Source organism: Ischnura elegans, chromosome 8 (genome assembly GCF_921293095.1).
Source record: "Ischnura elegans chromosome 8, ioIscEleg1.1, whole genome shotgun sequence".
Classification (NCBI taxonomy): Eukaryota; Metazoa; Arthropoda; class Insecta; order Odonata; family Coenagrionidae; genus Ischnura; species Ischnura elegans.
Genome location: NC_060253.1, coordinates 2,446,783 through 2,472,429, shown reverse-complemented (window position 1 = coordinate 2,472,429; position 25,647 = coordinate 2,446,783). Strand labels below are relative to the sequence as shown.

Sequence of the window (25,647 nt, the reverse complement as noted above, 5' to 3'; positions counted from 1 at the left end):
AAATTAGCCGGGGGACTCGGAAAATTAGTCGGAGAACCCGTACCGCCTGCCTTCATTCGACGGATCCCCGCTACTTCTTCGGCAAGATCTTTAATTCTTTTTTCGTGGTGGATCTTCTCCTCCTGTACATCTCGGGAAATTATTACAACTTGCTCCCTCACAACCTCTACCTTCTCGCTTACTTCCCTTTTTACTTCCTGAACGCGTTCGTCCACTATCTCCCCAATTCCTTCAATCTTCCCATTAATTGCCTCCAACTTCCCTTCTAGTTTCCCTCTTTCATCTTTCTCAGTATCGAAACGCTCTTTCATATCCTTCATTATTCGTTCGAATTTCTCGTCAAGTTTCCCCTCTAGTCTTTCAAATTTCTTGATATCCTCCTTTCTAGCTCGCTCAGCTTTTTCAAATCTCTCATCAAGTCTTTCCTCAGCTCTTCCGAATCTCTCGTCAAATTTCTCCTCTAGTCTTTCAAATTTATTAATATCCTCCCTCCTAGCTTCCTCAGCTTTTCTCTTATCTTCCCTCCTAGCTTCCTCAGATTTTTCAAACCTCTCATCGAGTTTCTCCTCTAGTCTTTTAAATAACTCATTAAGGCTGGTAATTTCGGTGCCTCCACTCCTATGCTCTATTCTATCCTCCGCCTTCTCCGCTTGCGGCTCCTCATCCCAGTTAGAAACGTCAATGATTTTCACCTCACTACTGGCATCTGACCCGTCCTCATCGTATCTAGGGGGTTCGCGATATTCTCTAAAACTCTTACCTTCCGGTTCCATCGCGTACGAGAGTAATTATTACAACAAAATACACAAGGAAAAAATAACAATGAAATTCGCACTTCGCTGAAAGAGTAACAATCATGGAAATCACGCTAAGGCAAGTCACGGTCAAGGCTACCACCGCAACACAAGTTACCCACACTTTATCTAATACGGTGGCCAACTGACTGACGCCCACCAAAAACACAATTAAATCCGGACACCCTACAAGAACATGAGCAGAAATGAAAGGGACGCATACAAAATTGGGAATCTGATTCACAAATTTAAGAAAAACATAATTAAATCCGGACACCCTACAAGAACATGAGCAGAAATGAAAGGGACGCATACAAAATTGGGAATCTGATTCACAAATTTAAGAAAAAATCGCTCCACGAAATTTCCGCGATCTATGCAACACGAAACGAATTTACTAATCACTCCGCTTGAGTCACTCGGGTCTAATGTCCCTGTTCGGGTGCCAATGATGTAACCCCACCGTGCGGGGCACATTCGGGGAGGGGGAGATTGGAGGGCAAAAGGGGGGGGCGGAGGTGTAGCGGGGATATTCCGTGCACCTGGGGCGAGGGAATGGGATTTTGGGAAAGGGTAGGAGGGGAAGTTTAGGGGTGATGAGACCTGAGACAGGAGCGTTCGGATAAAGAAAGCCGTTCGACTGCGTAGTTCGCTCAACATAAATTTAATGAGTTTAAATATGATCATTTACAAATACAAGCAAATCAATGGCAAAAGTAACAATTAACTTCTTCTCCTTGAATTCAATGAAATACAACGCATACTTCACTATGCTGCATAACAGAAAAATTTCAGTCCTTAACCTAAACCCAAAAAAAATCACGCTACACGTTTTCACTTTCATAACCCATACAAAAACCACAAGAAAAGGGGACAAATAAATAAAAAACAAAAAACGGGGGGGGGATGGAAATATGAAACAACGAAATAGATATTGCACAGAAATTCACACGGTAATAGGGGGAAGTACTGTCCTCTTCTCTATTTGTGCGGGGGAATTTTATCAATGTTTTTAATGAATTCTCTTCTTGACTTGGTGAAGTGGGAATTTTCTTCTGTTCCTTGAGGGGGGGGGGGGGGTTGGGGGGGGGGGAATGGGATTTCGTGGCTTTTCTCTTACAGTTTGTCGAATTTTCGGGGCTCTCGATCTGCTGATCGTGGCGATTCCGTTCCGCGGCGTATGCTGCTCTGCGTCAACTCCGGCAGGTTCACGAGTGGGAGATGGCCTCTCTGCGACAGTTGGGAGATCCTTTCATCAGCACCACGAGTCTACCTTGCAACTCCTACTCGCGTTGGGCACCCTCTCTCTCTCTCTCTCGGGATCTCTCCACCAACTTTTTTCTCTGCCTCCCCACACTCCGCCTACTCTTGGGAGCGTTTTTTTCTTTGTTCGGAATCGCCAAAAAAGAAAATCATCTAAGCCCCTTTTCCTCCGGTGCACCACGTTATATAGCCATTGAGGGGAGGAAACACCGGGGAAGGGGGGGGGGGTCAGGGGAAAGAAAGGGATGATGCACTTGGGGCTGGACGGTCACTTCACCAAGGACACGGGGGGGGGGGGGGAACCACGTTCTTCTTCGTCTTAAGAATTCGACTTGCACACATATGGAGGGGGGGGGAAGGGAGAGCATTACCAATTGTGGGGAGAAAAATAGGGAAACATCAAATGGGGACTCAATGATTCATGACACTCACGCACACATTCACACGGACACATATCAAAAGAAAAAAAAACGGCCTTCCTTTACCTCGCACTCCCGTCTCATGCGCCACTATGTAAGCGGGCAGAATGCACCGGTTACAATATGTACATTTGTTTACAGTGGTGGAGGGAAGAAGGAGCTCTTTCGCCATTTTTGTTTTATTCTTAATCTACTTAGCAACCCATTAGGAGTGAAAAATGGACCACCTTAACCATCTTGCAGACAAACTACCCTTTGAATGACTCGTGTGGTTTGTTGCTTAGTTGAGCAAATCATTGCTTCAATAAGTGCTTCTCCCTGAATCAATTAACACTGTCAATGCTGACCATGTAAAAGTCAAAGTTATCCCCTGGTGCAGCTTCCGTTTTTTAATGCAAAACACATGCATGGATGCCAAAAGAGCTGGGTAAAGTAATGAAAGAAATTTCTTGGCTCTAATTTGTTAGCTATGAATTTTTTATTTACGACGTGATATCACGTGAACCTAACAGCGGGATAGACGCATGATGCGGGTTGCATGAGGTCAGCTTTTTCCCCACGCCACTGTTTTCTTTCAATTTTTTTTCTGCACGATGTATCCAAAAAAATACGGCTCTATTGGTATTGCCTTTGGTATTTCGCCACTGCCATAGGAAATTTTCGGTTGAGATGGATGTAATGCAAATTATAAGTACAAGGAATCGCCATGAATAGCTGTTTGATTGGGATGGTAATTCTACAATCGCTGCAAAAGCTCGCGTGACAAAGCACAAGACGCAGCTGCTCCCGAATGCCGTTGACAACTAAGCAAACATGATTTGTTTTTATTTTAAATCTTTCAAATTTCCTCTGAAAGATATTGAGAGAATGAAGTTATATTTCTTTCAGGAAAATTTCTGGCATGAATGCAGCCAGAGCTCAGAATATATTGGATTGGAAGAGTTGTAATGGACCATTCAGGAATAGAGAGCAGTTAAAGACTGTAAAAGGAATTGGTGCCAAATCTTTTGAGCAGTGTGCTGGGTTTGTGAGAATTTTGCCACAAACATGTTTTGTAGGAAGGTAAGTTGTGCATTAAGTATAACTGGCTTAACTGCATGTAACCTTTCAATTATGGAAAATAAAAGAATAAACTTTGTAAGGTTCACTAGTGCGTATATTTAAAGAAGCACGACCCGGGTTTCATAACATCTTCTATCTCCATTGTGCATCTATCATGCATGCATTTTGTTTTATGTCAGGTGGGGTGCAGGACACCTGAGTGTCGGGATGGAAGGAGTGTTGTGAGGAGAAGTAGGGATGGAAGGGGAAGGAGCGGACTGAAATTTGGGTCGAGGGATTTCATTCACTGTGTTGCTTGCTGGGCCAGCAGAGGGAGTTGAAGTGGGTGAAGGCGTAATGCGGGTTGAAGTACAGAGCCATCTCCTCGAGTGCTAATGAGGCGCACTCAATATGATTTTTGGCATGACATAATTCTACATTCACTGGTGTTATTCCAGGCTATGATCTTGGGGCCAAATTATTCCTATTTGCATTTCTAAATAAAAACGATTAGCAATTGAAATTGTTAAACATCATTGACTGGTAGTTCTTTTGTAACATGTAACATGAGCTGTGTAAAATTTCGTATCTATTGAGCTTGTACATTGAACTCATGTCGTATATATATGTTTGAAATATTGTTGGCCTCGATAATGGCTGGTGGATTGAAGTCCTCTTCTACTTAACGGAAGGTTGCAAGTTCCACTGGGGCAGGGAATATTCTGGTCTTAGTGTTTGGTTGTGTTTGTGTATCCACTTGTGGAATGCCAATCGATTGGCTTCAGCTGTTTACTATGAAAAATTATTATCACTACTCAAAACCACATGTTTCATTCTTTAAATACATATTCGTAATGAAAAGATCAGAGTACCTTTGAGTTTCAGACCACAATTACTGGAAGATTTATCTTTGTATTTCATGAAGAAATTTGTTGTAGTCAATGGTGGTTTAGTGAGGTTTGCAGTGAAGCATGTTGGTACGTGTATTAATTTTATTCTGACTTCAGAACTTCAGTTTATTCTCCTTAAATTGTTAACATGTCATGTTCTGTTCCAGTGACTCTTCTCAAAATCCAGGAGTGAGCAATGAGAAAAAAGGAAAGAAAACAAAAGCTAAAGAAGTGAATTGTGACTATAATCCATTAGATAGCACTTGGATTCATCCAGAATCATATTCTGTGGCTGAGCGGTAAGTTAACATTCTTGTAATATTTTTGACCTGGATGTTATTATAACAATGACTCAATCTGGAATAATGAAATCTTCCTATACTTATTGCATTACTTTTAAATAATAAATTTTACCAGGTGAAATAGCAAATTATGAAAGTATAAAATATAAATTTTAGGATTTGGTGTTTTCCAAAATTTCAATTCAAGTAAACGTTACTTAAAAAGGTAGTTCATGTCAACAAAGCCTAAAAAAAAAATAATTTTGAAGTTGTTTCAATTTAAACAGAAATTTCAGTATATAGGGACTGGCCATGGTGACAACTTTACAGGAGTCACCCGCAATGCACAAATTGTGCAAAAAAGCCACAGAGGAAAAAGTCATTCCCCTTGACTGGGAATCGAACCCGAAGATCCCGATTTTTAGTCGAGTGTCTTAGCTAGTTGAGCTACCGAGGCATCATTCTCTCCGCTGTGAAAATTTGAGGACTGTACCGGACAGGGTGTTGCTGGACTGCTGAGCATACGATGCCATGAGCAGTCCAAGCCTCAGCCGAAGAGCAAAGCGCGAACACACAGAGGTGTTTGCTCTAGCGTACTTTTTAAGCATACCGGGACTAGCCACCGTGATATTGGGAGATCTGGGTTCGAATCCCGGTCAAGGCAAATGATTTTTTCCCAGTGGATTTTTTGCACAATTTAAAGTGAGCATTGGTTGAGCATTGGAATACGTGGTCGTAATTTCACACTTTTCTAAGTGACTATGTGGCTATGGAATGTGAATGGTTCAAATTCCGTAAGATTTTCGTTGGCAATTCAAAAGGGAGGGAAGGTATACCTATATCCCAACGAGAGAAGCAAAGGAGAAAATTTTAAAGTTATCTCCTCTGAAAATGACAAGCAAAGGTTTTTTTTAATGCCCGGTCTGCTTATTGACCTGAATATGCTTATGGCTGACATTTTTATAAAGGATGGTTGCTGTTTTGATGCCAGAAGTAATGGAGGTAAGATGTAAGATTGCCTATCACGGATCAGGCTTCCCACTCAACCGTGAATAAGCCGTGAATTTTGTCTACCGTGCAATAACCTGGAAAAAGGCGTGAATTTTGTGATAAAACCTCAAAAAGTCTCTCAAACTTGATTTTAGATCTACGATTGACGGATCAAAAGAAGAATCGGTCATATTTCAAGGTCAGTCACAACACTGTCCATGCATTTATCTGCACAAGTATATTCTAAATGCAATTATTGGCCCCTGTGCCATGATGACCTTACATTGACCTTCAGCCTGTACCAAAGCCATAAGACTGGTAACCAAAGTGTTCATTAACCGTAGCAAAAATTCAGAAACTCTTTAACTGGTCCCTCCATTTTCCCACTCGCAACCTTTCACCTTTTGCTGAATTTTGCAAACGATGTGTGACGTCATGAGAGAGAGAGAGAGAGAGAGAGAGAGCACTTTCATTGCTGCCTTTACACTCACGGCATCTGTCGCATTTGTTAAATTTTGGTTAACATTCGGCCATTAATAATTATGCAATCAATATTTCTGCCTAAGATGGTTTATCTGCAAACCGTGTATTTGACAGCATGTAGACCGTGAAAACCTGGAAAAAAACTAATCTGTTTCATAATTTAGTTTGGGTGGGTACCCTGAGAGATGGATCATTTTTCAGTTCCACCAGATGTTGTTGAGGGTAAAACTGGGACCAGAACGAATGCCAAAAAGAACAAAATGAAAAAGAAAAATATGGTAGGGAAAACTTGAGGGGACCCTGCTCTAATTTTTTTTACTGTAGATAGTGATAGAGTTTGAAAAATAATGAGACTTTTATTTTTTCAGTTTCTTGATTCCTCCCTGCTACTCTTTGTCCTCTCTCGCTCACGTGCTTCAAGTGGTTTGTTGCTGTTTACACTCTAGTGAGAAATTTCTTTCCCAATGAATGCTTTTCCTTGAAGGAGTCAATAAACCAGCTCCCTAACGGTATCACCTACTCATGAACAGTGGCTGGTAACTCATGCATTCTGTATCTTAATATTATGTGAGAATGGCTGAACAAGAAGTTTTTTTTTTGTAACTTTTCTTTGTACCTTCCTCTACGTATATCATTTGATTTACTATATACCAAATTCATTTAATGAATAGTATTTTTGGATGTGAAGGAAAGACCCCATTTGCTATCCACCATGAAAGAACACAAATGGTAACTTCCACAGTTTTTAATTCCAAAACTGAATAACCGACCATGGTTTCAACTTGGGATGGACGGATCCAGGATTTTTTTTTTTTTTGATTTGGATCGGATCCTTGATTTTCGAAGCCAGATCTTTGGATATTTTCGGATCCAAATGCATTTTCACATTCCTGCTATAAAGCAGAGTAGTTATTCAGTTTTCTCCTGGGTATATGCAATCAAAGGAATGCTATTTAGATTTTCATTCACATTTCAATATTTTAGCTGATTAAAAATCATTTTTATAAGCTTTCAAGCTATTTTACAGAATTCAAATTTTCCTCGCGCACGCTTCCCCTGAATTTTGTCTCTTCGCCATATGCTGACTTGTGTTTCGCCTGTAAATGCTTCAGTTGTGGTGAGGTGGATTTTGCACTTCCTCGTGATAGTTTCAGGCCGCAGTTCGCAGTTCAGTGGGGCTGCCAGGAATTGCGTTCGTGGGAATCAAAAACCAGAGGGGAACATTTTTGAAAAACAGGGTACTAAATGGAGGGTTTAAAACTAGTTTTAACACTTTTCATAACCAAAAAACTTCATATGTCAAATTTTGTAAATTCATGATTTTTCAATATTTTGTTATTTTTATGAAGCAAAGTAATTGTGTTTTCATATTTTGGGGGGTGGGGGGGGGACTGTCCGGACCTCCCCACGCAGTATGCCATAGCCACAATGCACGCTCATGGCATACGTTGAGCTCTCCTTATCGCAATAAAAATGGTTCCACACAATCAAATATATTTTTATCAATACATCATAAATTCAGTTGCAACTGTGCAATCTGCGATATAATTGACAACGTTTAGAACAGCATTGATTTCACGTACGACGGGGTGTGGGAACAGAACGAGACAACCGCTCAGCGATCACGAGAGGAAGGGGTGGCGAGCAGAAGGAGAGGTGGAGGGGAAGGAGCGCCATCCCTCCCTCCGTCTCTCAACCAACGACACTATCTGTGAATGAGGGAGTCAAGAACGAACAAGTCAGGTCTTGCTATTTTGTATCGTCATTGCCTTCAAAGCAAATTCGGGCAAGCTATGTGATAATGCAGCTAGTGTTTCCATTCTGTCTCCACTTGTTTGAGGGTGCTAATGAACGCTGGTTTCCTTAAAAACTGTGGTGTTTCGACAATGTGGAATATTAGTATAGTCTAGTTGTAACTAGAAAACTTATTGGCAATCCATTAGAGCTGAAAAAAACTAAGATATCGTCAGAAACGTATCACATTTGGTCTCATTATTTTTTAAATCTTGTGCATGTCATCTGATTGCCGAAGCTATTGAGACATCTTCGGGCCCAGTCACAGAAAAGTCACTCACCTAGCATTTGTCCTCCAGAAACGGAGAATTGACGGTGGTAGGCCAAAAAAGGTGAGACTAGGGGTAGAGGACTGGAGATAGGGGATGAAATACGCTTCTATTGTTCTCATGTAACTTCAAAGACAATGATTTATGGTCTATGTGATCTCAGAAAGGAAAAAAAAACATCGGAGGCACGGGCTGACATTGGGCTGAGGGTGGTTTTCTGAAATCTGCAACGTAGTCACTTTTAATGTGGTTATTATCCTACGACGCTGAGATTCCCCCGATGATTGTTCGATTTCTTGGGAAAATGTCACGCTATGTGCCAGTCATACTTTGCCTTTTTTATTTTCCTCGGCTTAAATTCTGCTACGTAACCCCTGCGAGAGCTTTTAAACAAAATGGTTCATGAATAGGACAAGCGTCGTAGAGCGATGGTGCATTCGAAGAGAGAATAGAAACTCTTTGCACTCTATTGGAGGATGCTTTCTGTGAAGCTATTATTTAAAATTTCGGATCCAGATCCGATGTCTTCTGCGACTTTGGATCCAATTTATCCAATGAAAGACAATATCAGTGGATACTTGGATCCAAAGTATCCGATCAGACCATCCCTAGTTTCAACACGTTGTGTCGTTTTCCATTTGTGATACAAGCAACACTCTCTCCGCATTTACACACAGAGTAGAGGTGGGAGCATGTGGAATTGGGTGGGGGGGGGAAACAGTTTGGGGGAACAAATGGATGAAGGAACAGAAAACGAGTGTGGAGCGTGAGCGAAGGCCAGGGTTTCGACGTCATGCTAAACTTAAACAAGTAACTTAACCTTAAAGTTTTCTGTTCCTTCATCCATTTGTTCCCCCAAACTGTTTCCCCCCACCCAATGCCCCATGCCCCCTCCTCCCACCTCTACTCCGGGTGTAAATTCGGAGAGAGTGTTGCTTGTATCACAAATGGAAAACGACACAAGGTGTTGAAAGCTGGGTTGGTTGTTGTTGTTGTTGTTTTGGAATTTAAAAGAGTGGAAATTACCATTCGTGTTCTTTCATCATGGATGTATCGAACTTCCACCAAATCAAGCCAAAAACAATTTTATGTGTTCCCATTTGCTGCTTATTTCCTTCTTAATCCAAATATAGTCCCTGTACGGCCTTCAGAGAATATGTACAACACAAGGGGACAAAGGTGGCATTTGAGCTTTTGTGGGACATTTTGCACAATAGGCTGTGCGTGTCCCTTTTGTGTGGCTCGAATCCTGCCTTGGTGGAAATAATCCCTTGATATGGAAATAATCATTATGTATTACATATTCGTATACAGATTGAAATTTATTGGGATTGATTCTGCCACTTCCAAGTCACTGTTTTCTTGATTTTTTAAGACAGGTTTAAACTCATTTTCTGCTATTGCAAGTGATTTCCTTTAGTAGATTGTTGATAGGCCTCAGAATGAATGGATTAAGGAGAAACATAGTGCATTCTAGAGTCTAAAGCTGCAGTATGGAATTTCCATGTCAATTCCACATTTATCGGATGGCACTTTGGTTAACTTGCATCAATCATGTCATGAAAGTAAGAGACTCCTTCATAAGAGCCACACAGGAAATCTGAACTTCAAAGGGTTAATGTTGTCAAATATGTGTCCAGTAATGTGGGAAATCCATTACTCTAGAATGGAAGACTCGAGACAGTAGAAGGGAATACAATGACAAGGTTGAAGGCATTTTATTGGGGAGTTATATTTTTTGGCATCAAGCCTTAGAATATTTCTAGCCTACCACATTGGTGGTGGGGTCAAGCCTTTGCATGCTAATTTAGGCATTATTGGTTATAGTAACCACCTGGGTATATTGATTATAGTACCACCTGGCTGTGTATTTCATCGCCATTAGTGTACATGTTAATTTCCATTCAAATAGTCTCTGGGAAACCTGAAAAAAGCTACAACAGTATTGCATGAAATACATAGTTTCTGAGTTCCTATTTAGAAATTTTTAGTGCATATTTAGGTGGCATATTTCTTCAATTTTAGTCAAAATGTATTTTCTTTGATGAATTTATTTGCGCAAGAATAAGAATGCACAAAAGACCAATTTTCCGCTAGAATTGGTGATTCACTCTGAAAGACCCTAGCTGATAAAGTTCAAATTGAATGTGTAGAACATGACTCCATAAGAGAAGGAAGTTCAAATTTTCACACCTTATCCAACTTCAATTTTAAGCTTACAATTTAAGTACATATGTACCAATTTTTTGCATTAAAATAGGATTATAAGCTTTATGGCTGAAAATGAATCAGTTGGTTATCTTAATATTTTTGATCCTTGTGTGAACATAAGATCTTAAATACATATTTTTAATAATAGGTTCTCACATTTTTTATTTAATCTATAACCATAGTTTTGATCAAATTTTGAATCCACGGATTCAACAGGATTTGATATTTGAATCTCTGTGTAATCTTTGGAACTCATGTGTATAATGAGAATAAATTTGTGTGAAAACTCAATTTCTCAAGTTGTGCGCATTCCCTCCAATTTTAGAATCATCAGGCGATGTGGGGCGGACTTCACAGACATTGGATCCCCACGGTTCATTCTACTGATGAGGAGGGCCGTTGCTAATCTTGGTGAGCTGCATTCTAGAATTTTATTTCACTTATCATTTTGACTTGAATCTTTGTTTTGCTTCTTATTTTGTGTTTTCATGCTGAACATAGGGACAAATGGCTGTGTTAGAACAACATATGATAATCAGAAAAAATCTCATTTCTTCAAAATCAGTTACAAATATCCATAACAATAGAACAAGGACGTGAGCTATTTGGCTATGGCATGCCGTCATTCTAGGCAAAATATCATTTAATTCCTAAAAACATTCACATGGCAGAGACCTGTGTTCTTTAAAATGGATGAAAAGTCACGAAAGACCAAATTCATTGAAAGAAATCGGTGAATCGTGTGAAGGAATGAATTTTACTAGCTAACTCGGTCGTTCTTGTGTTAACTTGTTACCTACGAACCCTTCCACTAGGAACTATAACAATTTGATAGATTGGGGTGAATTCATAGCTCGCGTGTTCTTATAAATTTGATTATTCTTTTCGATATCTGAGCACAAAGAGTTGCACCTGGATTTTAATAGAAGAAGTCTCGATCTTCTGACTTTCTGAAATAAGGTTGCAAAATTTTCTGTGTGTATCATAAAGAACTGAGTTTCTTCTTTGATGTGTTATTATTTTTTGCACAAAATTTTTAATACAACACAAAACACAACAATATAAATTGAACGCACTTTTATAAATATTTTTTTGATTTTCACTCAAAATTTGTTTGTCTAGATTCGTGATAAAAGTTTTATATTGTACTCCTATTTCTTTCGTATGGCTTGAAAGAATATTCTCTGCTCTAGTTGGAGAAGCTCTAAAGAAGTTGCTAAAGCTCTAATTAAAGTAGGAACTATTGACCACATATTTCCACTTTCATTAGCTGTGGATTATTCTCTGTATATAATGGTCAAAGTTGCCCCAAACAAAAAAGATCGAAAGCTTATGTAAAAGAAATCAGTATACATGTGCATTGTGCATATAGTTCTGAAAGTTTAAGTGTTTTGTAATAATTTGTCTTCAGGTCGTAATTAGGATTGATTACTGCACACATGGAACAGGAATAGAGCCTTTGAGATTTACCGTATATCTCCGAATATAGTCCCCCCCCCGAATATAGTCCCCCCCCCCCAATTTTGAGACCTCAGTTTTGGGAAAAATTTTAAAATGTAAAGGAAGGCAATTTTTCTGTGGTTAGCAAGTTAAGATTCTAGATTCGATAAAAACTATTATTTTCTGTGAAGATTAAGAACAAATCTGTTCACATATTTTCCATCACAACAAAATAACTATACCTAAAACATGTTGTGATCCATTGCATGTATCAGTAATTTATAGTTCCTTAACCAGATGTAATGAAGAAATGAGAAATTTTTTAAAGTATCCAAGGCTATTGTATTTTTTAAACCTTCACAAATTATTAATATTTTTGATTTCCAAATGACTACAGACAATGTCAATATATAAGCTTTAACTTAAAGCCCATAAACAGTTTTGCATTTGGCCCTGAAACTTCCTTAGATCCTGTGTAACACACCCATCAAGTCATCACAAATCCAAGTGACCTGAAGAATTTAGGAAATCTAAATAAAATTGTGTTAAATAAAGTATAAATATTATAAAAATATTGCTATCAAATGCCTGCTAAGCAAAACAATTAAACTACAGGACTTACAAATATCAAAGTATTAAAATTAAGAAATAAACTTTTTCCAACAAACATTAAAACTGAAAAAAATTATATCAATTTTCAATGCCTCGTCGCGAATCATTGCATAAGTTACACAAAGAGCTTCTGCTCTGCATTTGCGCACAAATTCGACGATATTTTTCTCTAATTCTTTGATTCTGCCGCATCGAGACCCCCGAAATGACTTCCGCGATGTATTAGCGCTGTAAATACTATGATTTACGGCGTATTCTGCAACGGCTATTTTTAAATTGGCATCGAAACTCCGTCTTTGAAGGCCTCTTATCTGCGGCAGGATTGATCCTCATCTTTCTACTTGATCCATCACCTCACTGTTGAACGTAAAATTATTTTTAATAAAGAAAATATCGCGGAAATAATTGCGAAACGTTATGCGACGTAATTTATCGATCCTATTTACCCTGACGAATTGAAGATATTCCTCAATAAATTGATTACACTTTCGATGCTGAGTCGCTGTATTTCGATCAAATGCAGTAATGCCGGCGCTTCTGGTTTAAAGTCGTCGATTATTGCGCCTTTTCAGAAACAAATGCATCACCTATTGCGCATTCTTGTCCTGCGAAGGCCGTAAAGGCAGTGGTTGTAAACACGAACCGCACGGGCACATGGACGTATAGTAGCTACGGACGCAATAAAATGCTAAATCGTCACGAAAGGTTCACTTTATCTGTTTATTTTTCGCAATTATTTAAATCGTGTAGTTATTAAATGAGCGACGGGTACATATACTATTGATTCAATTCTAGTGTTCGATTAATGTAATGATAGTGTGTGTTTAGTTTTCATTTTAATTATTTACTGTTTTGCGTCATTAAGTGATCAGTGTCGATTGAATTATTCTAACAATACTTTTCCAAGAAAAATTAGCGGCTACCCGATGGATTCCGTGAAAACGCATATTCGATATGCTATTTGAATCGGAATAATCGTATCTGTACAACATTTGTGGTAAAAATTGTCTTAATTTCCGGTAAAACGTGGCAGTATTTACTAATATCTCCGATTATAATCCTCATAAATATACTCAAATAAAAAGACTACGAGAACATTAGCCATTATGCCGTTATTTATTACTTTATGGTCACCTTTAGTATGCTAAATTGGATTACACTCGATTATAGTCCCCCCCCCTTATTTTTCCGCGGCCATTTTTGGAAAAAAAGGGGGGACTATATTCGGAGATATACGGTAATATAATTTAGAAAATACAGTATAATCCTAATTTATCATTTTTCAGGGGGGGGAAAATTTAACACACTAATGCCGAAAAACACTAAATGAGGACCAGCCATTTCCTTCAGGTTTTAGGGTCTGTAATGATTGGAAGGCTTTCTATTAGTAAGTGATTTACTTTTAAGTCACTAAAAGGTGCCACACAGGAGTTTCGTTTGGGGAGGTCCAAAATCAAAGGGGTGTGGGGGGGGGGGGGGGGGGTGGAAGTTTAGAAAATAGAGGGTGTTAAACTAATTTCAATACTTTTTATAATATAAACACGTTAATTTTTCAAGTAAATCTTTTGTAAATATATGAACTTTCAACATTTTGTTTTCTTTAACTGTGGCGTTACGTCGTTAATCTCCGAGATTGTGAACGTAAGCCCCAGACACAGGGAACTCCAATCGTCTGTCACAAGCTGGTTAAGAGAAGACTGCAAAAACAAGAAATCAGCACTCAAGAAACAATGGTCAAAAAAAATTTACGAGTTATTTTCAAACAATATCTTTTAGAAGTAGAAGTATTCAAAATCAGAATTATTACAGAAAACAACGATGATAACTAATGATCCCATAGGAAACATTACCAAAAACTAAGTACAAGCTGTGAAATTTTGCAGAAATCACCCATTTCAGCCAAGCCATCTATCCACCGTGAGCGCCCGATCAAGAGAGAGCTAGCCGGCCTCCGAGACGTGTCACGGTGGAGAGGAGGGAATTTGCAAAGGAGTGGAGGGGTAATAGGGCGATGTTCAAATCAGCTGCAAATCTGCCGTGTAGGCGCCCCTGTTGACTGGCACCACTGCATAACGTCCTTCATCCAAGCCGGGGTTGGGGAGAACCACGTACTGCCAGATTTTCTCTGCTCTATCTTCTGGGTTGGAGACATAATCAAGTGGGGTGATAGCTGGTAGATGCAAGTCATTGGAATTCATGGAGGGGAGAAATATAGTGGGGTGGTACAGAAATAGTGGTATTTTAACTTTCTTCTTCAATGTACCGAGAGTACAAAAACATTTTCATCATCTCTTCATAAGCAGGCAAATCGTTACCCCTGAACTTTTCGGGTGCAACAAATATCACGCACTCCACTCCACACCAGGTACACTTTTTCTCTATTTTCACCATTGCGTCAATCCTCCCATGTTCCGTTGGAAGATTGGTTGGGGGGACACGGCTGGAACTCGATGGTGGGCCACTTCCTCGTGGTGAGTTCTGGGTAGTTTCTTCACAAAACTAGCAGAGAATTACTTAGTGAAATGCTTGGTGTTCAGGTTCTGTTCTTTCTCAGCCTTGGCTGAATTTCTTATTGAAAATAGCTTCATTGGTACATTACTCGTCATTATGATTGATGTTAATTTAAAATAATTTACCTAATTATTACTTTTTGTGGTATTATTTACTGCCATATGATCACTTATTTGCTAAAAACTTAAATTCAATCGAAATAAATATTATTTTACCTGTGATTTAGCCCCCAAAATGGAATTTTAGTAACGTAGACAAAAATGAGTTTGTGTTGAGCGGGTGGTCTATACTCTAATTTTGTTGTTAATTCATAGACTTTGTTTGAACCATAGATTTTGTCAAATAAACTTCAAATTTTATTTTCATAAACTATAAACATGTATCCACTCTTTAATATTATTCATTATCCCATATTTTCATAAAATTCGTCATCATAGCCATTTGATTCTGAAATCAGCATTATTTTTTGCAAAATTTTAAACTTTAGATCTTGGGCGGCAGTGGTTAATATCATTCGATTTGAAAAAAAAAATTGTGTGCGAGATCCTTATATCATTTAGCAACTTCCCGCATAGGGCAAATTTGATCAGAAAAAAAAAAAACTTTTTTTGGCCCACCCTACTGGGCAGGGTGCCACCATTGTAGGAGGCATGCGTATTGCGTTCACTTAAAAATATTTTTCTTTCTTAAATGAATTATTACCCCTAACTTATTTGTTTAACTTTTAGACGAGCGTTATATCTACCACATTTAAAAATTGAGGAAAGTCAAAGTAGCTAAAATAGTCAAAAATCAATTGGAAAATTAGATGTGGCTGTTAGCTTTATTAAATTGTTCAAACGCCATAAAGTAATCCACTGATTATCTTTTTCAATTCACTCTTAATTGAGCCATTTCATGTTTTATCCAGAATCTGCATTATATCCAGAATTATGTCTAATGTGTAGGACTTTGAGGTTTTCGTTTCGTAATCAAATTAAGATGATTTGCTAAAATTGGTGAACCAAGGAGACATTGTGTACATCTAGGGCAATTGATGGCACAAACCCTCGAATTGGTGATTTAAGAAACATTGGTAGCTCCCTGGTGTCAGCATCTGCGTGGAAAGCAGGTCTTTGGTTTTAGTCTCAGTAGAGGTGAAATTATGTATTTTCATGTGTTTTTGGCCATCATCCCATCTCCATGTCATCATACTATGTTTGTGTTCCTATCTCTTAGTTTCATCTTCTGTTTGTATATAAGCTTATGGCAATCTCTGTGAATGTGAATTTGATTATTGGTGTACGTAACACACATAGGAAGAACACAACTTGTGCGATACAAAAAAATCACCATTGTCCTTGCAAATAACCAACTCGAGATACCTGCAGTTGAATTATTGTATCACGGTAACTGCTCAATCAGCTGTCGTATACATGCACAGTTGACAAAATTTGGAATTTAAACCAAATAGCGTGTTAGTTTGTTTTGTATTGACTTGTAATTGTTCAACAAATGTTCATCCCAGGATAGCTGTGCCAATGGCTGCTTGTTTCTCTTGAGGAAGAGAGAAACCATTTGCTTGCTGCCAAGCTGATGCTTGTTCGGAGACTTTTTGCAGGGTTCTTTACCACAAGTCAAGTTGAGGATAAACAAACATCAAAATAGAAATAAGTAATAATTTTTAATCCAATAATTGTCAACAGAGCATGTGTGAGGTGCACACATTGCATTTACTGCAAAGTTTTTCTCTGGGATAATCATGTGTAAGAGTTTGTTCCTTCATTACATATATCAATTTGTATGCCAATGCATGGAGAAGTTCTAGAAAAAGGTGTCAATGGAAGTGAAGCAACCATTTTCCAAGCATCAAAAAGTGTATTTTTCTTTGGCAAAGATGGTTGAATAAATTTTCAAAATAGTGATGAGTTTCTGATGATGTTGAGGAAATGTAGAAATAAATTTCCTCTCGTAACCAGTTTATATCAGTACAACTGTTTGAGTAGAGCATATCATCATGATGATAACTTTTTGTCAACAGACGTGATTGTAGGATATTTCCCCTCGACATTCGAATTGCTCTACTTTCAGCGATCCGACTTTTGTGGACCCATTTAAATGTGTGAATGGTGGATGACACATGCACATTTTGTCACTCACTGGAGAATCATGTATTATTGCAATGTTTGTGGATTATAGTGAATCTTATGTGATACTTGCCAAGTGTGCGAAGATTTATTGGTGGATAACCTAAAATAATAATTGGAATTTCAGGTTTGAGAGCATTGGCAATGGAGATGAATATCAGTGAAGAACTTGCCAAATTGGTTACTGACGGGTTGACCCAGCCCCCAGACCATGACCTCCGATCAGAATTCAAGAAACCTCTTTTCCGGAGAGGAGTTACGTCCATGGAAGACTTGAGTCCAGGAGACGTTCTCACAGGTTTGAGATCCTGCACTACATAATCAATCATATTGTGATATTTAATTTAGATTATTATTTTGAAAATATTTATAATAAATAAATTATTATTAAATGTAGAACTCCACCGAGTCCCCGAGTAACCTTCCATGATTTGACTGTGGAACACAGTGTGCAACCCAAAATGGCAGGGTTTTTTTTTTCTTTTTCATTGCTTTCAAATGGCACTTTCAGTGCCTCAAGTGTCGCATAGTTTTCATTATCAATTCATTTTTCCTCAACAATGTTCATTAAACCAGTTGCAGTGACTGACCAGGCTGATAGACAAACTCAATCACACTTGATTCCATGTCAATAGATATGCTCCATTCTTTACAAGTTAAATATGCAGTGTTATTGCAGTTCTGAGAAATATTCAGTATTAAGTGATTTATAATTATGTACTGTATTTGAGGACAAAAAAGGCTTAAAAGGTGCTGCTAATTGTCAACCATAAAAAGTGGATATTTTCTGCAGGAATAGCATTGTTTTGATGCATAAAAACTTCTTTCCTGTGTTGCAGGCATTGTTCGAAACACCACACACTTTGGAGCATTTGTCGATATTGGTGTGGGCCAAAATGGATTATTGCCAACTGCACGATTAAAGTATGGAATGACTCTACCTCAGCTGGGTGATAAAATTGAGGTGCAAATCGTCGAAGTAGACATCCAGAGGAAGCGGATTGCGCTTGATCTTATGCTACCTAATCAGTGATTTATCACTCGCAATGCTTTGCATCACTCTGAAGGAAGAAAGTACTCTTGTGCCTTTTTATGACACCAGAAAGGCATTTTTTGTTTCTCTTTTTGTTAGACTGTCATTCCACCCCCCTGTTGTAAAATATGTATTGCATTGTATGTGTAATTTTTTATAAATTATTTTTTGTGTGTCTTTTATCGCACATCTTGCAAATTGTGTTTTATTTGTATTTTCAAGAATGAGTTAATTTTTTTGAAGATGACTTGAAAATTCATGGAGTATTCTCTATGCTAAGTTGGTGCTAATTTTTTTCATCCAGCCCTTCACCAAAAGGTTACTTTTTTAGCTCTGTTTGTTGATGTTAAAGACTGCCATTTTTATTCAATTGCTGAGCAACCTATTTTTCGAGTAAATTTTTTGTGTGTGATGTATTTCCTTTAGATAAATGGCATTTACTCATCCAATTAGGATTACTCTGTAAACTGTTACACCACAGGAAAAGGAAAATGATTTTGCTTGTTTGTGAGCATTATAAAAATATTCCTCTGATTAAAGTAGGTTTCTACTCAAGAAGTATTTGGGCAATCTCCCCTCCCTCCATCGACTTCCCTCTTCAATTCACAATAAGGCCCCTTCGTTCTCTCTACAAATCTTATTCTCTTCCTTCTGCTCTCATGTTTACCCAAAATTGTTACGGGCGTACAGACAGCGTTACGCAGATGTTAAGCGAATTAGGCTGGGAGCTGCTGGAGACTCAGAGGCTGCGCGCTAGGCTTAGATTGCTTGGACAATTGAGAATGGATATCTTTAAGAGCGACACGGAGAACATAATATTAGAGCCCTACTATATTTCCAGGTCCGATAGAAGTGATAAAGTAAGAGATGTTTAGCCGAACGGATAGATATGGGAATTTGTTTTTTCCCCCGAACCATTAAGGACTTTAATAAATGCTAGTCCCAACTTCATAAAGCACTTCATTTTTTATGGGTAGGCGGCTGGTGCCCTAACACCCCCTGGCACACACCTTTTAGGCGGCTTGCGGGGTATTGTGTAGATGTAGATGAAATAATACCCTCCAACCCTGCCTTCAACATTCCCTCCTCACTTGCTCCATCCATACCTTCCTTCCGTCTCCTCACCTATCCTCACTCTCTGCCTCTCCTCACCCACCATGTCCAGCACTTCGTCGTTCCTTCTCCTCTCCCTCCACTTCACCTTCTCCATTCTTCTACAGGCCCACTTTTCGAACACCTCTAGTCTTTTCTCGTCATCTGTCCTAAATGTTTCTGCACTGTAAAGACTTACACTCCAGATCAGACTCTTCACTAACCTTTTCTTAAAACTCTTACATCACGATCCTCTCATAAGCTCCTTCCTGTTCATGAATGCATCCTTCCATAATGCAATTCTTGTCCTGATGCCCCTAATGCTCTATCCATTTTCCTCTAATGTGTTGCCCAAATACTTATTTCAGAAAGTCAGAAGATCGAGACTTCTTCTATTAAAATCCAGGTGCAACTCTTTGTGCTCAGATATCGAAAAGAATAATCAAATTTATAAGAACACGCGAGCTATGAATTCACCCCAATCTATCAAATTGTTATAGTTCCTAGTGGAAGGGTTCGTAGGTAACAAGTTAACACAAGAACGACCGAGTTAGCTAGTAAAATTCATTCCTTCACACGATTCACCGATTTCTTTCAATGAATTTGGTCTTTCGTGACTTTTCATCCATTTTAAAGAACACAGGTCTCTGCCATGTGAATGTTTTTAGGAATTAAATGATATTTTGCCTAGAATGACGGCATGCCATAGCCAAATAGCTCACGTCCTTGTTCTATTGTTATGGATATTTGTAACTGATTTTGAAGAAATGAGATTTTTTCTGATTATCATATGTTGTTCTAACACAGCCATTTGTCCCTATGTTCAGCATGAAAACACAAAATAAGAAGCAAAACAAAGATTCAAGTCAAAATGATAAGTGAAATAAAATTCTAGAATGCAGCTCACCAAGATTAGCAACGGCCCTCCTCATCAGTAGAATGAACCGTGGGGATCCAATGTCTGTGAAGTCCGCCCCACATCGCCTGATGATTCTAAAATTGGAGGGAATGCGCACAACTTGAGAAATTGAGTTTTCACACAAATTTATTCTCATTATACACATGAGTTCCAAAGATTACACAGAGATTCAAATATCAAATCCTGTTGAATCCGTGGATTCAAAATTTGATCAAAACTATGGTTATAGATTAAATAAAAAATGTGAGAACCTATTATTAAAAATATGTATTTAAGATCTTATGTTCACACAAGGATCAAAAATATTAAGATAACCAACTGATTCATTTTCAGCCATAAAGCTTATAATCCTATTTTAATGCAAAAAATTGGTACATATGTACTTAAATTGTAAGCTTAAAATTGAAGTTGGATAAGGTGTGAAAATTTGAACTTCCTTCTCTTATGGAGTCATGTTCTACACATTCAATTTGAACTTTATCAGCTAGGGTCTTTCAGAGTGAATCACCAATTCTAGCGGAAAATTGGTCTTTTGTGCATTCTTATTCTTGCGCAAATAAATTCATCAAAGAAAATACATTTTGACTAAAATTGAAGAAATATGCCACCTAAATATGCACTAAAAATTTCTAAATAGGAACTCAGAAACTATGTATTTCATGCAATACTGTTGTAGCTTTTTTCAGGTTTCCCAGAGACTATTTGAATGGAAATTAACATGTACACTAATGGCGATGAAATACACAGCCAGGTGGTACTATAATCAATATACCCAGGTGGTTACTATAACCAATAATGCCTAAATTAGCAAATGCCAATTTCTTGAATATCTTTCGTTCGTATTTTATTATTTATTAATTTTAGGTGTGTGAGCTTCACATCGCACCATTGTGATATCAGAAAGTAATCTGTGGCCTTGGACGAGAAGACGAGGAGAAAATTCTTGCTGAATTGAAGGTGGCCAGATTGGAGGAAGGTACCATTGCTTCACTGTTACCTGTCGCCAAGAAGACAGACATTGTGGCAGAAGTGACATATTTGTGGATGTGGATTTGATTTGTGCAAGTTGATGCTGTGATAGTGGACGTTCATCGGAGAAAGTATTGAAGATAGTTTTTATGTATCGACCAGTCCTCTTTTAAATAATTTTTTATTCGAAAGAGAATAAGAGTAATTGTTTCGCTAAATTAGATGTGGGATAGAAGAGAAAATTGGAAATATTATTGTGGTTGACAATAGAAAATACATAATACAGACATTGTGGCAGAAGTGACATATTTGTGGATGTGGATTTGATTTGTGCAAGTTGATGCTGTGATAGTGGACGTTCAGCGGAGAAAGTATTGAAGATAGTTTTTATGTATCGACCAGTCCTCTTTTAAATAATTTTCTATTCGAAAGAGAATAAGAGTATTTGTTTCGCTAAATTAGATGTGGGATAGAAGAGAAAATTGGAAATATTATTGTGGTTGACAATAGAAAATACATAATATATGTATTGTATTTCTGTGGGTTTCTTCTTTCCTGCCTCTTTAAAATTTCTTGTGGTGGTGACTTCATGCAAAGTAAGTATAAAATCGGAGGTGTGATCTAAGAGATACCATGTTTTATTTTACAAGTGTTTATGCTGGTGATTTGGCAGGACTTTCATATTTTTAATAGGTTGATACATTTACTGCAGTGACCTAGAGACTTTTACTCATCCCAAATAATTTTTCAAATACTTTAGCGCCTGATATGGGTAAGTTTTAGTAGCTGAGACTAAACTATACGTTAATTTTTGCTTGCATTTTAATGAATTCGATCATACTAATAGCAGATGTGTCAGCAATCCTGTTTCATCAGCAATTTTTATTTAAAAATTTTATTTCGTCAGGCTTTAGGGTAAGCTTTTTAATGCTCGTGGGCTATGTGATGTCTTATTTAGTGTCAAAATTAATAAGAATTTACTCTTATTAACATCTCAATGTTTCCAAGTAAGTACGAACCACTTAAGAATGCTGGATGCTGGGGATGCGTGAATTAGCCTTGAGAATCTCATTTTTCGCAGTTATTTAAGTGGCCGAATAAGTTTTGTAAGTTCTCAATAGGTAAATAATACTGTATCATGAATTCTAAATACCATGATATAGTATTATTTACCTGTTGAGAACTTACAATAGGGTTGTTCAAGCCTATCAGAACGGTCTAAAAAAACGAATGTATATCACTTCTGATGTAATTTCATTTCGATTGGGATGAATGACAGATGCGTTGAAAAAGTAGTGATGGAATTATTAGCAATCAAAATTCGAACAATTTTAAACGCCGCCCAAAACGGTCGGCCATCTTGAAATAGAGGTGATGACGACACAAGCCTGTACGGCTGGATTTTCATTCCCTACATCCATGCCTTAAGGCCTGGTTACACGGTGCATTAACCCGTACGGGTTAATGTCTAAATGTATGAACGCGAGAATGAACGGAAAAATTCACCGTGTAACCACCCCAAAATGTACAAATGCATGAACGCGTGAACGGAAAATAGAACCTGTTCTAATTTCGTTCATGCATTCGCACAAGTTGATAACAGAGCCACCTGGTGGGAAACGACACATTTAGTTGTCATCTGCAGGGCTATTCCACGGCCGTCTTGGCTATTCAGTAACTCTTTACGCGTATTTGTTCATTTGTACTGTATCCTAAGTGCTTGAATCCTACCACAATCTCACCATTTGCATCTACACTAATATTCGTATAGAATATCCCTGTATGTATGCCGGACATACCAAGTTTATGCCTATGGTATCTTAATGGTTGTATTATGCCGGAACAAAACAATCGATGAGGTTGTCACAGAGTTTTCAACACGACATTTGTGAAATACAACGGCTATCATACGACTTATAGAACACATTTAAACATAATTTATATCATACGAATTAACGACAATTCTACTTTTTATACATCCGAGGTGGGAATGCGCTGGCCCACCACAAAAATACGACTCACAATACGCAAGTTCATAAATCGACAAGACCTCTAAACCAACATCTTTTCCATCAACAGCAAATATCTTCTTAACTTTATAACCGTCCTGACAAAAGTAGAACAAAGTATTAAAAATATCTACTCTCATAGATCATCTACACTCAGTGAAACAGATGACAGAAAAATCTCTAGTAAACACGGCTTAAAAACAAGATGCGTCTACTAATTTTCAGCCTAAGTATTAACTTTGATTACGGTTTGAAATAAATAGAGTACTATTGAGATATAGCATTAAGCGAGCGATAACGATAAATATTAAATATAAATAAATATTACTGGCACGAAATGAAACAACTTCGGCAACTACAATGAAAACCACTGTTTACACGGCAGCGCAAATATATTACCAGTATGTGAATTTTCTGGTCCTACAGGAAACAACGAAAAGGGAATTATTTTCTGGTAGGTATCGTCTGCTTCCTACCTAATGATACTGTTTACACATTTAAATTTTGCGCACAGTAAAGGGAATAAACAAAAACTAAACGCCTCGCGTTACGAGAAAATGTGTGAAAACTTGTCCGAACGCATGTACCGTGTAACCGCTCATTCATGCTCCTCGTTCACGCAAACGTCCATGAATTCAGACATGCAAACAGACACGCATTCATACATTAACCCGTACGGGTTAATGCACCGTGTAACCAGGCCTTTAGACCATTTAAGTAAGTAGACCTGCCGTTCGGGCGGAACGCTGTGGCCAACATCGCACGGCGGGGAAGTGAGTGGGATGAGGGCGCGTGACGTCACGGTTGGGACCGCAGACGATATTCTGTATGCGCGCTTGAGATATTTTAACGCTCATCCGCTGCAAAGTCGCTGAAAAGTGACAATATTGGCCACGCAAAATGATTATACACTTAATAAATATATTTTTACGATGAACTAAGGCATTTTATAGCCTTGATTGTGCGCAAAAAGCTAAATAAATCAAGATAAAGCGAGAAGCGATCGCATTAAATAAATTGATTAAGAATGTCATATGTAAACATGGGCGTACCCAGCTAAGGGCAGGGGGAGCAGCTGTCCCCCTAGAAGCAAAAATCGCAAAAGTCTTTAAGCAAAATCAGTACTGAATTGAAACGAAAGTATTCAACAAATTTTCTTCAAACCAACGAAAAATGATATGTATTAGTATAAGATAAGTAACTGAAATAAAACTATTTTTTCAAGGAAATAATCTCATAAACTAATAAAGCGCTGTTATAATTTTCTTATAATGTTGGTTTCATTCATCTTTTCCATGCTAAAATGTCACAACTTGGCTTGCCCCCCCCCTCCTAGATCATGGCTTCCCCCCCTAGACCATGGCTTTCCTCCCCCTAGACCATGGCTTCACCCCCTCTAGGTAAAAAGAAAGGGTCCTGGCAAGTATCACGTAATTTTTTCCGCAAAAACCAGTTTATTGCGATCTCGGTAATCTTCAATAAAAATAATTAAACAAATCGTTTTATTTATAAACCCAACGCAATGAAGCCTAGATTAACGTATTTACACTGAAAATACGTATTTTGAAAAATCCTACGTGAGATTAGAAAGAAGGCAAAATCCCACGATATCTCACAAAGGATGAAGGGAGGGGTCCATAAAAAGGCAAAATTATTTTAGAAATATTATTTATTACTAGTAGATTAACCTAACGGTGACATTCCTAGAAAATGAATATTAAGACTGTCCCAACGGTCGTGTGTCATTTTTAACCCGTAATTTTAGTAACTTTGCATCGAGCAATATTCATGAAAATTGGCACACTTATGGGGAAAGGTCCTAAGTTTTGTTGAGTGTAAGCAAAATTTTACAATTTTGACCTTTTGACCTCACAATGTGGGTCCAAACCAAAAATTTTAATTTGCCTTATGTGGTTTTAATCTAAAAAAATCGAGATAGAAAAAAGTCTACATTTCATTGACCAAGATGTCAATTCTCAGGTTTTCAAACCCGAGAAACCCGAAAATAACACTTTCATTTACGAAAATTCAACCGTTGACCCAGTTAGGTCATCGTCAAGGTCATAAGGGTGGCAAAAAGAATAGCAAATATGATGCATTAAAACTTAAGTTTCGTATAATTTTTTCTTTGGCATATTTCTTATATTTGAGTGATTTTTTTCTTCATTTCTTTTGCGGAAAAGGTCGTGAAATTTTTCACACGAATTTGTTTAGTTATATTTCACACATTGAATTGCTTTTCTGATGCACACACTTCATTTACAGTAGAAAAAACGAGTTCAGTCGCAGCAATTGCTTGTGGTAAGGGCAAAGAATATTTCTTAATTTTAGGGCAATATTGTATGGAATATGCTTTGTTTCAAATGATGAAATATTTATAACCATTTGTACTCTATCAAGAATTGTGCTGAAGCCCAAGATTTTACCCTTTTTTAACCAATATATTTTTTTAAATAATGATACCTCATTAAAAAGATCGTTTTTGGAAATATTATTATATG

At 37.9% G+C, this 25,647-nt stretch overlaps 1 protein-coding gene across 3 annotated transcripts in view; it reads left to right on the top strand.

Annotated features, from left to right (window-relative positions):
- The window catches only part of LOC124164578 (S1 RNA-binding domain-containing protein 1), a 95,611-nt gene extending 77,256 nt beyond the window's left edge, over positions 1-18,355 (top strand). The window contains exons 11-15 of one of the 3 annotated variants that reach the window (XM_046541971.1): positions 3,365-3,538; positions 4,575-4,706; positions 10,761-10,846; positions 17,252-17,422; positions 17,964-18,355. In XM_046541971.1, coding sequence (XP_046397927.1) covers positions 3,365-3,538; positions 4,575-4,706; positions 10,761-10,846; positions 17,252-17,422; positions 17,964-18,157 — 757 coding nt within the window. In that variant the 3' untranslated portion in view covers positions 18,158-18,355. Of the gene's footprint in view, positions 1-3,364; positions 3,539-3,717; positions 4,707-5,656; positions 5,874-10,760; positions 10,847-17,251; positions 17,423-17,963 lie in introns of those variants that run through there. The other 2 variants (XM_046541973.1, XM_046541974.1) reach the window with 2 other exon arrangements.
- Positions 18,356-25,647: the final 7,292 nt, after the last annotated feature.